This window comes from Globicephala melas, chromosome 2 (assembly GCF_963455315.2).
Source record: "Globicephala melas chromosome 2, mGloMel1.2, whole genome shotgun sequence".
NCBI lineage: Eukaryota > Metazoa > Chordata > Mammalia > Artiodactyla > Delphinidae > Globicephala > Globicephala melas.
Genome location: NC_083315.2, coordinates 96,475,788 through 96,489,044, shown reverse-complemented (window position 1 = coordinate 96,489,044; position 13,257 = coordinate 96,475,788). Strand labels below are relative to the sequence as shown.

The 13,257-nt window shown below is 39.5% G+C and overlaps 1 protein-coding gene across 6 annotated transcripts in view; it reads right to left on the bottom strand.

Annotated features, from left to right (window-relative positions):
* The window catches only part of MEIS2 (Meis homeobox 2), a 200,235-nt gene that overhangs the window by 52,243 nt on the left and 134,735 nt on the right, over window positions 1–13,257 (bottom strand). For all 6 annotated transcript variants that reach the window (XM_060293581.2, XM_060293583.2, XM_060293582.2 and 3 more), the window contains one exon: window positions 7,318–7,394. In XM_060293581.2, coding sequence (XP_060149564.1) covers window positions 7,318–7,394 — 77 coding nt within the window. The remainder of the gene's footprint in view (window positions 1–7,317; window positions 7,395–13,257) is intronic.

The window sequence follows — 13,257 nt, the reverse complement described above, 5'->3', positions numbered from 1 at the left end:
GAAAGAGAGGGGGCTAATTCTAAGAACCTTCAAATATCAAAAATAGTCTACATTTTTGGCTGAAATTCCCCCCCCCCGATATTTAGAGACTTTTGAAAACCGGTAAGGTTCAGCATGAGAAATTTTATCTTCAAAAAAGTTCCCATTTAAGTATTTTCTTTAAGGGGCATTTTTTGGAACCGTTTCAGAAACTTGTTGCATTCCTTTTTTGTTGTTTTGTGTTTTCTCTGTAGCACTGTACTTTCCTCTAAACGAGGAACTCTTTTTCTCCCCTTATTGGCATTCCAACCCAGCAAAGAAATATGCATCCTGAGATAATGCTGCCAGCTTGCTATGAAAACCATATTTCATTCTTTCTTTGCAGAGCAAAAGGGAAAAGCACAAAGGAGCTGGTATAATTGAATGTGAAGGATTGCAGCAAACCTCCCCTTTGAGTCCCCTCGCTGGCATCCCCTTCCTTTATTCCCCCCTCCACTCCTTTTGTTTACCACTTTTAAAAGGCTCTTGCTGAGCCTGAGCCGCTTGCCCAAATTTGGACTGAATCTCAATTTCTGGAAATGGTACTCCCATCTCTACAAGATAGAAGGTGTCTAGAAATGCTGGTGTGACATGGCAATGGATCGGAGGCACAGCTGCCTAGGTACAATAGATGTCTTCAATTTTCAGATCATTGTGGGAATGTCAGGAATCTGCTACAGAAAGTAACACAGGCAAATACTGTAATAGTCCCTCTAATTCAAAATTGGCATGCTACAGGTTGATGCCCTGGTCACCTCCAGTTCCATTTGCTGTAGACAGAGCAAAGTGAAATCCATTTAAATTTCCGGGCAATCCCTCTGGTTAAACATTAATCACATGTATTTTTCTTTTCCTGTCTTTTAATCTCTCTTACCACCTCCCTTTGGTTTTCCTCTCAGAAACAACTGCAGGTTCCCAAGGAATGATAGTACGACCATGGAGACAGAGTGAGTGGAAGCTGGGTAGAGCTGGAAAGAGACTGGAAACCCTACTGCTGACACCAACTCAGCTCTTTCACCCCAGGAGCGACTGTCGGGAAGAAAACGCTCTGGTTTTAGCAAAAGACCTCATGAGGCTTTTTGGCATTGCATCTCTGGCATCTCTGCCTCCTTCCCTGGTCACTGATTTCTCTGGCATAGGAGGCCATGTGAAAGAGAAGCATTTCACCTCAAGCTCACCAACGTGGAGTGCAAAAGCACTCCTTTTTGCCTTCCTTTCCTCAGCATCGGCAGTTTCAGCACATTAAATGCTGACAATGAATCTAGCACCTGGCAAATCTGACTTGAGATTCAAATGGATTTTTATTCAGAAACATAGATGTTACTTGGAAATAATCAGCGAAGACGGCAGCTCTGTGTTTAACAAATGGCTGTGGTGGAAACTGCTGAGCAGAGAGAGGCTGTTTGGTCCAGCCAGCTCGTTCCCTTAGGTTTATCTCAACTCCACCTCCTTGGTCTATCACTCTCTCCTTCAATCCTTTTTCTCTTGAGATAAAAGTGTCCAGCTGTCTCTGTGCCTCATTTAGATTTCCTGCACCACTGGCCAATCGTTCCATATGTTTGCTACAAAATTATTTTCCTCAATTCCCAGCTTACTTGTGATGTCCTAATATTACAACGTATTTCCTGGTGTCTGCTCTCCTTGCCGGGGAGTGACAACATACATACCTTTGAAAATGACTTGTCTTTGCTGTAAAGAAGTGCAACCTCTTTTACCGCTAACCCAGCCTCCTACTCATTTAATTAGGCTTCGAATTGGGCTTGGGGATTCACTGACAGAGGGTCTGACATTGACCCTGTCTTCAAACCCACCTAGAACACTATTATTGCCCTTTTAAGTGTAAGCGGCAAAGGAAAGCATCTGGGCACCCACATCTCTCTGGACTGATGGATTCCTGAGGAAAATGATTGCTTTCCTGAGGCTATCACTCTGTTCCTGTCCATATTTTAATCAAGGCTGGGAAGGTCTTCTAACAGAACTGCCTTTTATTTTCAGAGTACTCTTAACTTATATGTTTGCACACACAAATTCTTCTGTCCCCTCATCTTTCCATATCGCACATAAGAAAACCAAGTCACCTGGGTAGTTAATGAGCCTTCCTAAAGGGAAAAACTGATTCCCAAGATAACTTTTCCGGCACAGGTTTTTTTTGTTTTTGTTTTTTGGCATTGCTGATATCTTAGTTCCCCGACCAGGGATCGAACCTGGGCCCCCTGCAGTGAAAGCGCAGAGTCCTAACCACTGGACCGCCAGGGAATTCCCCTGGCACAGTTCTCAGTCCGAATTGAGCAAGCTCTTATCTAGTCTAGAAAAATTTGTCCACGTGGTCAAACTGAAATAGGTAAAACAAAACTGTCGCTTCCCATAAGGAAGTTCCACAAAGTGGATGTCTGATTATTAAAAGCTGTTGTAGCAAGAAAGATTGTTTTAAGACCATTGATGGAAAGGTGGGGCAAGCAGGATGAAGATATTTTATATCTTCGGTTTGAGAGGCCGTACAAGGACACTGAAATCTATTACACAAAGGAACTCTCTGAGCTACCTTCAAGTGGAAAGTTCTTCGAAATTTCAGTTTCATGCATTTTTACGCGGGCCCTGGAGACAGCCTCCTATCAAGAAAGTTAAGTCCTTTATTCCTAGTATACCTGTTTTCTGTCAGTAAGTCACCCTATGGACTTTGCTTGTTGGTATATAGATAAGGATACAGTTACTGCAGTGACATGAGTTTTTAAAAGTACGGTATTTCTTCCTTTTAAAATTAAACCTGGAAATAGGAACTTAAAAGTTAATATTATAGTTCTTATATAGCATTGAGGAAAGTTACATGAGAACATGGAAATGTTATGATTTTTCTCATAGTATTTTTAGCTTAAGGAGTTTTAATCGTCGAAGTTGACTTTACTATATTTCAATGATTACTATTGTCAAAGATGTATGAATGCATCCCAACAAATTATTCAAGCAAGAATTTCCTCATTAAAAAAAATAATTTTCAAAAAAATCTTTTGTCAATGAATGCGTGTAAGCATGCCTCCTGAGGAAATACCAGACATTAATACCCAAGACTTTCCTTCAAAACGTCTAACCTTCACAGCTATTTGAAGCCACTTACCTCCTAGGGTTCCCTAATCTTACCTCCCTGGCATCAAAGACCTACAAAAAAAAAGGATCATCTAAGAAACTACAAAAGTCTAGCTTTGTTTAATATAGAAGCTATGCACAGTGAGTTGTCTGCTCTCAAATTTTATCGCCCCTTAAATATAGGTCTATTTCCTCCTGAAAGAAATCTCCATTCCAGTTTGTAAGCGATTTAATGATGTTTTCATTGATATCATTGTATGAAATCATCATAATTCTCTCTCATTTTTACAATTATGTACTTTTAACTATTTTAACAACAGACAGCCTCTATGGTGCGTGTCAGCACTACGCTGAGTACTTAGCATGCAGCATTTCTCTGAAATGTTACAACTATATAAGATATAAATGACTATTGTCCCCATTTTACAGATGAGGAAAGGAAGGCTTAAAAGGGTTAAGTAATTTGCTGAAGGTCAAACATCTGATGAATGGTGGAACCAGGATTTTTAGCCTCCCAGGGTCTGGTTCCGGAGCCTAAGTGCTCACCTAGCACGCTATATTACCCTCCAAGATTTAATCAATATTCAAAGTACACCATGTTTGCTTCTCCATGGTGAGGAGGTTATTCAGGGTGAGGATATTCATTTCCTTGCTTTTCTTCTCTCCTAATGCACACACTTTGATGATTTCACAGCTGATGTGACTCTCCCCCAACCGAACAGCCTAGAAAGCCAGTCTCACTACTTGTGATTACCTTTGTCAGCGAAGTGCATACACTGAAGATCTGGTTATCATCATTTTTTTTAAAGTCTTAATCAGGTTATTGATTATTTATGGACTTCTGAGGGCTAACTGTAGGAAAAAATGACTTAGTGTCATAGATTCCACTCTTTTCCTGAAATCACATTTTGATTTGGTAGTATCATCACTTTTTGCACACTCCCTACTGTAAATACATGGGAAAAGCCCATTGAGATTATTTCTAACACTGGCTGCTAAGATAAAATAATCTTTAATTCCCTGAATTATCTCCTAAACTTCCTTTTTGCTTATTTGTTCTGAAATTACTGACTGATCTTAACAGGTCTGTTTTTATTGCTTATTGCTCTCATCAAGTGCGTGAAGCCATGTTCCACTGCTTATTACTACAGAGGTTATTTTACAGCAATACTTAACTACCCTGACCTTGCTTGGCCTTTCTATTTTAAGAGGTAAGTGAGAAGCAGAACTGAAACAGCAAGTCTTCCATGATTTTCTGATGTGGATGCTTTCTATACTATTCTAATTCTTTGAGTATGGACATAACAGCCCACAAGTCTAAAGTCCTGGCCTCAATCAGAGAAGCGGGTATCATTTCCTAGCAGAGCTGACTAAATGAGGTTTAGGAACTGCTCTCTGATCCCTGCTTTTTTTTTTTTTTTTTTTTTGCTGAGAGCTCTCAGGGCCTGGAGAAATAGTTTATAGCCTACTCTTCTCATCTCTTTTAGTTATCACTTGGCACTTAAGAACAGTGATTATGAAGCCTTTTGAAATTAGTCTGGATAGCTTTCTCTGTTTTGAAGATGATATCATCAAGACATCGGTCAGTTTCAGAATATACTGCACAGTAGCTGGTATTCTCTTTTAAATTTCTTTTTGAAATCCACCAAAATTCAGTCCCTGTGTGAAATTCCTGGTAGTCTTTTAAAAGTATTTTCTGTGTTATCCTCATGAGTCACACCTTATTATCAAAGTTACGGTAGCTGTTAACTAAGAATTGGACCTAAGGGCAGGATTAGAGGGTTTTTCAGAAGGAACTGTGAAAATTAGGGAGATGGAATTATTTTGTAAAGACGTAGGTGTCAACATTGATGCCATATTATGGAAAGTATGCGGTGTGATAGACTGTCACATCCTAACCCTTGGCATCCTGCGGCAAACACGGCTCAAATAATAGAGAAACAAGAAACCTAAGCTATCACACGACAGAACTCCTCCTCCATGCCCTGGGGCTCAATGGAATTCAGAAAATAAGGGTGCTCTCTCCAAGTTCCAAGCAGGTGTCTAATTGTGAGAAACGCTCATCTTTAGATACGACTGTAGCATCTTCACTCTTCAAGTGTAATGACTACATCAAAAAGTACAGGTAGGGCTTCCCTGGTGGCACAGTGGTTGAGTCCGCCTGCTGATGCAGGGGACACGGGTTCGTGCCCCGGTCCGGGAAGATCCCACGTGCCGCGGAGCGGCTGAGCCCGTGAGACACAACTACTGAGCCTGCGCGTCCGGAGCCTGTGCTCCGCAGCGGGAGAGGCCCGTGTACCGCAAAAAAAAAAAAAAAAAAAAAAGGACAGGTAGTGGATGACAGGGAACAGCACTTTCAAAAAGAGCAAAGATCAAAGGTCAAAGTCAAATATCAATGTAGAAATATTTCATTTTTCCCAAGACTCCCATCACAACCACCCTCAACTTGCCGCAAATTTATAAACATTATGATTTTAAAGCAACATTCACTGCTTCAAGGACCACTGTATATAACGGAGCTCGGTTTGACAATCAGTATGATATAAAATAACATGCAGGGCAAATAAGTCTTCTACCATCAACAAAGAATGTATTTACTTTATTGTTTTAGACTACTGATAGCTTGTGCTAGAAACATAAATGAGAATATATATACGTTGACATGTGTGTATCTACTCTATGAGGCTCATATCAACGTATAACCACATACACATCCCTGTCTGGAGATTACAGCCTTTATTCCAAGTTTTTGGTCTAAAGGGTATCTTTAAATGTACATAGTTCCAATCTTTAGAAGAAAATTAAAGTGAATTCAAGTCTGTATTGTCTATCCTTTCTTTCTGCCTTTCTTTTCAGGTTAGCAGTTTATTTCTGCATTAATCACCCTGACAGAAGCAAGGCAACTCAATTTTCTGCTTCTGTAGGTAGGCACATCACTTTCTGTACAGCACTAGGCATGAAAAGGGCTGCAGCTAAGCTTTGGTTACTGGTGTAATTGAAATGCTATCCACACTATAGGGTGCATTAAAGTCAGATAACGGCAGTTCCTGTGGCCAATTTAAGTAGCTTGACTTCCCTGGGAAAAAAAAAATTGCCTGACAGATAAGGCAGACAAACTGGCTAATTCTCCAAGCATGTCTCTCATTGTGATCCTAGAAAAATGAGAAAAAAATGAATCACAGAACCACAAAATCAATTGACCCTCGGGTAGCTCATCAGGCAGCGAGCCTGATAAACCTAAAAGCTTTGTTAATGTCTGCCTGCCTGTATCCCACAGATAGAGCACTTTGTAAATGAACCTGCTTTGATAAATATATTAAGGAAAGCTGTGAATAAAGGCAGAGACTTCTCATTTGTAAATACAACCTCTGCTACATGGAATTAGAATGATAAAATGGAGTTCCATGTAATTAAGTTTGTATAAGGCCTGAAATCCGTGCAAATACTTTCCCTGAATTTTGAAAGAGAACTGTCAGTTCAATTAATCTGAACATCACCCCAAGAATGTACCGAACAAAATTAAGCTGCTGATAAAACCTGGGCCAGTATTTTGATAAGTAATTCCTATATCATTTCTTGGCCACTGTGATCATTTTATTTAATCCTCTGCCCCTCCTTTTCCTCAGCTACCCTCTAAGCCACATACAAAGAGTGATGGCCCATGCACCTCCACGGGAGTAGTCAGCCAAATGGCAAAGCTAAAAATGGGGAGATCTTTTTTTTATTTTTTACCCTGTGTTCAAAAAAAAAAAAATTAGGGTAAATAAAATTCTCCTAGGAGATGCTACAGAGCTTGCATCTTCATCAGCCTAGAAAACCTAGATTAAAGAAACCTTCCGGGAACTGATAACTCCACGTGAGGACTGCACCAAAATACCCAGCGTGACTATTTTCAACGGGAATGACCTGAACTGAATTTGCCCTGTTCAAGTCGAGAATTTTAAAGCATCAGAGATGGGGAAAGTGAGGCAGAGAGGAAGAGCAGAGAGGAGAAAAGAAAAGAAAGAGGCAGAGAGAAAGAGAAGAAGGATACATCTTACCAAAACCATTTACCTAGTTACCTCTTCCTCTCCCTGTGCACTACGTTCACACGTCAAGGTAGAAACACAGAAGTTATCCTCCTCAATTTCATTTGTTTCAGAAACAAAAAAAGAAGACAATGATTGAGAAATCTTACTTTAGCCACGGGAGAAAGACATTGATTTTGGGGTCACTCACCAGTTGTTTACTTGGAGAATTGTAAGTCCTGTGTCTTGAGCTAACTGTTTCTTCTGCTCTTCGGAAGGGTACGGATGCTAATGAAAACACAAATGTTTTGAAAGATGTATCAGAAGTTAAGAAAGAGTCACTTACGTCTAAGAATGAAACCACCGTTTGTGATTTCTTTAGTCTATGGCTTGATTTTCCTAATCACAGCTTTTTAATCATGTGGGGGGGAAAAATGTGGGCAGAGACAAGAATCCAAAAACCTGCTTGTGCAGCCCCGTTCCTGCCACACTGTGGAGGCCAGTAGCACAGAGCACGGCAGCATTGCAGGTATTCAGTTTCTTCCATCAGTCAGGGACGCACAGCACTTTGGCGATGGGTCAGAAATTTGGTTGGCTACAATCACTTCAGTTACACTAAGGGAACGTCTTGCGGGCCCATTTTACTTTACTTCTTGGAAAACCTCTGTGCAGCCTTTCTCCTATATTATCTTTGTGAGATGGCTCAATATAATCATTATTTCCTAGTTAATCTAAGATTATTGATAGTCAGTTTGGAAAGTAAGATCGTCCATAATCACAACTATTCTTCGAAGCCATGGCTACCACTTCAGTTACCGCAGAGTTTACTGACAGTTGTTTATGTTGACTCCTTTAAGGGACAGTGGAAGATTCTTTCATTTTTACTGGTTGCTGCTCTGGGTTAAGAGGGTCGCACAAAGTGACCACCCATCACAAGGAATCAATTATGTGCAATACAGACATTTTACATTTTACCCTAAAGTGTGGCAATAAGAGAATGAAGCCATAGGTTTCGGTGTTTTTTAATTCTTTACTTCCCATCACAACTCACCAACATTTATAACAAACCATCCTCCCATCAGCAAACCACTTTCCTCTCTCATTCTGAAATCAAAGATTGTTACTGTAGAATTGTACATTTACTTTGAGACACTGTACTGGCATGTACATAATTATAAAACATGTCTGTTAAATAGGTCTCTGCTCTAAATTCACTGGTTTTCTTAAACAGAAAAGTAAACTTTTATAAAGCATGTCAAAGTCGTTCCTAAACGAGAAAGCCTTTAGTAATAAATATTTCCCATCAACGTTATTAAAGGCTGACATTAGGAACAACAAAGTATTCCATTCAGAGCTTTCTAATCATTCCAGTGTTTGAGAGAGTGAATGTTTTTCAATCATCTAAGATTTTATTCTTCAGGTATTTCATCTTCTATAATAGCATACATTATCCAAAACGTGTGCAATTACTTATTAGCAAACCCAAATGCCATTAGGTTAAACAAAACCCCCTGTATTGCAAAAGGGGTTAACTAGATTTGTATTAATATAGAAGCCAGGCTTTTAATATTCTGCAAATGTTAACAAAGAAAGATGATAATGTTGAGTTAATATGGGTTAAGCATAAAATGAAAATAAATTTTTCTGATTGCGAGGTGTTGACATTTTTTTGGCTAGGGCCTCCAGCCTGTTCCTGAAAGCTGTGTAATTACAGAAGGCTTTTCCCCTCCTTCCCCCTCCTGCTTCGAGCCTACCCACATTAGTAATGACCCCTTCACTGCTTCAAAAACCACTAATGGTCTTCAGCATGGGCAAGAAAAATGAACAGGATAAATTGGAATCCACAGTCAGTAATTTGCATCCTATGAGGCTGCTTTGGCCACTCACACTCATTCCTGGCCATCAATCGTTGCCTGTCAGGTGCTGCACTCTGCCACCATGACAAATACTCCTCCTAACACTCTGATTCGTCCAAACAATGTAATTGTCCTCTATTCTCCTTTTGGTAATGGAGATAATGAATGACTGCACAAACAAGAAGGATTGCTTATCACAGATGCTGGGGTGGCTTCAAACTGGAAAAGGCCTAGGGTACAAATTTTAATTGACTGAAAACACTGGTTGGAGGGAAAATGACCAAAAAGATCCCCAAATCCTTCTTGTTGTGGTATTTTCCTGAAAAATTCAAGGGTGGAGCACCCTTTGACTTTTTATTCCTCTAAGACGTTGAAAGCCTAGGTTTCTAGGTGATGTGCCCAATGGAAATCAATTCTGCAAATAACAAAAATGAAAATAAAGACTCATCACGACGATGTATAGATCTGCATTGGTAATGTCATCCAGTATGCTGTTTCTTCATGCAGTGGGTTTTTTTTTTTTTTTTTTTTTGGTGTGCTCAGTCTTGTTCACTATCATGATGCATTTGCCCAAGACAGTTCCGACAAAATGTGGGTTGTGGTGTGTGTGTGTGTGAGGGAGACAGGCAGAGACACATACAACCATATATACACACACACACACACAGAAGGTTTAGATGAAATAGAGGTTTAGGATGTTAAGCTAGTAGAAGACTAGAAAGGGGAAGTTAGTGTAGAGTCAATTCCTTCAAGCAGGACTGTACATTCAGATTGAGTAACAAGAATTCTTCCCAGTGTTTTATTAGAAATTAAGTCAAATGACCACAAAATTACATAAACAGTGCATTTTATCTTGGGAATCCCTGAACTGTACTTTCACTATGAAAGCAGTTGCAAATTCCATCTACAATCATTAAAATAATTGGGACCTTACCAAAATTCACCTTGCGCAGATGGCTTTTTTTTTTTTAATTAATAGGGAAGACCATAATAACTTTCACTTATTTAAATAACGTTCTGTGGTTTTTGAACATTCATGATTCTATACCCCTTTTATACAGGGAGTGGACTGTTTATCTGAAAGTGTTCTGGCAGTCGGCCACTGTATTTCTAAAATTAAAAAAGGAATGGAAAACAATCAGCTTTCAGAGGAATTGGAACCATGGCAATGTGTTTTGGATTAATTTACAAATATATGTATATATTTAAGGCCAAACTGTGGAACTAGAGAATTTCTACTACATGATCTATCATAGGCATTCTTCTACTTTATTAGAACAGACATCATATTGAAATAATAAACATGGGAAGCCTTCACTTCTTCTTTGATGTATATTGCTAAATGTCTGACTGGCTCAAATTTAAAATAAACTTTGGTATGTTTGCACTTGAAAACTGGAAGTAGACCACAAGCAATAATTTGTTGTCAGTTTCTATATTCTTGGACTGAGGCTATAGTTTAGTCTGTTCACTGATGGGGGCCAACCCACCCTGGTCCAGCGGCTCAGAGGTGGCTCAACTTACTCATAAGAACACACATTGTAACATAATAGCGATGATGATGATTCCCTTCATCAAGACAGAACCAGCATAGGTCAAAGTTTTTCACATCCCCAAATAATTTAAAGCCACTGTTGAAGAGAAGTGATTCACAAATATCCTCTTACTTTGAATATCAACTGACAACTGTTCAAAAAGTTAGTAAGACACGTAGGGCTCATGACTCAACGTAGACAGAAAATATTTTTTAATTGCCTTTTTTCTAAAGACTCATTCGAAAGTGAGATATTACCTGTATTCCAGATACTGACCTTAGACTTTTTTTTTTTTTCTCATCCCTTTGGTGTTAAACTGGTTTATCAAGTACATGCAAACAGATCTACAGTATTCTTAGAATGTATCAGTGAAACAGTTTTTAGGTGAAATCACTTAATGATAATTTTCTTTTGTGGTTAATCCCTCTTCATTTTTGTCCAAACTGGAACCAATTTATCATAATCTTTATTCCACGTTGAAAGGATTTATATGGATGTTTTAGAATACTTCAAGTGATATTTCTAATCATCTCATGAATTAGAAGTACACAGTAAATGAAAAAGGTAGTTTTTGCAAGGCTAAAAAATTGGAAACAACCTATCTGTCAAATGGATCATAGTTAAATAAAATGGGAGATTCTCATGAAAAGGTTTTCCCCACATACTGTTGCATGACAAAAGTAAACTGTAGAACAACATGTATTACCAATTTTTGTAAAATAGATAAACAGCTAAATAAATTAATTAATTAAATGCACACATATCTATGCTTGTCATGCAAGGAAAACATCTGGAAAAACACACACACCCCGTGCTCTGTACAACTTCATGTTGTATAGGGCATGGGGTGCAGGCTTTTACTTTCTGTTTATATACTCCTAGGTTGTCTGCATGTTTACTGCTGCAAACAATTTTTTAAAATCCAATATTAATTTTAAAGTAATATTAATTTATTATAATTATAATTAATTTATACACTCCATATTTTTTTAAAAACATAGCAATTTAACTTTTTATACAATTAGATATTCTCTTCTGTTATGGTAACTTTTTCACTGGATACTTTTAAAAGCAGGACACCTTGAGAATTAGTTCTTAAGGTTACTTTCCTACCCTATGAGTTCGACTCACTGGTCTATAAAGTTTACTAGATGAGGGCTTCTGTGGTGGCGCAGTGGTTGAGAGTACGCCTGCTAATGCAGGGGACATGGGTTCGTGCCCCAGTCCGGGAGAATCCCACGTGCCGTGGAGTGGCTGGGCCCGTGAGCCATGGCCGCTGAGCCTGCGCATCCGGAGCCTGTGCTCCGCAATGGGAGAGGCCACAGCAGTGAGAGTCCCAAGTACACCAAAAAAAAAAAAAAAAAGTTTACTAGATGAGCTCTTGAAAGAACAATGTGCAATTTGTCAAATTTCTTCTGTAATGATGTAATATAGCCTTTGAGACAAATGATCAAGTAACTTGTTGGGCAGGTTCTTAGTTTCAGCAAATACTTGGAACTTGGTCATCATAATCACCACTTCCTTTTCCTCAATCCACCCCTAAGATACGACTTATTTTATAGAGTTAATTCAGGTGACCTTGAGTTTGATGATGCCACTTGTAGATGAAACCCTCTAAGCAATTTCTCTAATATGGACAATGAAACAGCATTGGGTAAATATCACTTATTGCTCTGGGACCAGGCTTATTGAACTGGTACAAATAGATGGTGCTAAAGGCCTAACCCTTGAAAAAAATCAATGCATTTTCATAGAATGTCAAACTTATTCAGTGGCCATTAATTTAACACCTTTTCTTATGTAAACAGAAATTCTGATGCCATGATTAGAATGTATACTGCAAATGAAATGTGAAAATAAAATTGGAAACAAGATATTTGCTTCCCACTAAATTCACATAGTGAGGGCTTCCCTGGTGGCGCAGTGGTTAAGAATCTGCCTGCCAAGGCAGGGGACACGGGTTCGATCCCTGGTCCGGGAAGATCCCACATGCGGCGGAGCAACTAAGCCCATGCGCCACAGCTACTGAGCCTGCACTCTAAAGCCCGCGAGCCCCAGCTACTGAAGCCTGCGTGCGTAGAGCCCGTGCTCCGCAACAAGAGAAGCCACCTCAATGAGAAACCCGCACATTGCAACTTAGAGCAGTCTCCGCTCGCCGCAGCTAGAGAAAGCCCGAGTGCAGCAACAAAGACCCAACGCAGCCAAAAATAACTAAATAAAATAAATGAATTTATATAAAAAAAAAATTCACATAGTGATTTACTTGGTATTTGTAATTTTTAGCCCTTCATTGTCCTGTCTTATTTTCACACCTTGTCTTTATTAAGTATAACTTTCTGAGAGTAAAGCCTTAGGTTTTTAAAATTTTTTTATTTCTCCCCCAACTCTGTCTCAGTGTCTTTAAAGATCTGTAGAGGGCTTCCCTGGTGGCGCAGTGGTTGAGAGTCCGCCTGCCGATGCAGGGGACACCGGTTCGTGCCCCGGTCCAGGAAGATCCCACATGCCGCGGAGCAGCTGGGCCCGTGAGCCATGGCCGCTGAGCCTGCGCGTCCGGAGCCTGTGCTCCGCAACGGGAGAGGCCACAGCAGTGAGAGGCCCGCGTACCGCAAAAAAAAAAAAAAAAAAAAAAAAAAAAAAAAATCTGTAGAAAGAGTGAAAAAAAATAGACGTTAAGTTCTCATTCAAGCTTTGTCAGTAGTTCTGCCACCTTGAACAAGACCGTGCCTGGGACTTAGTCTCTGTAATAGTAAAATGAGGTTA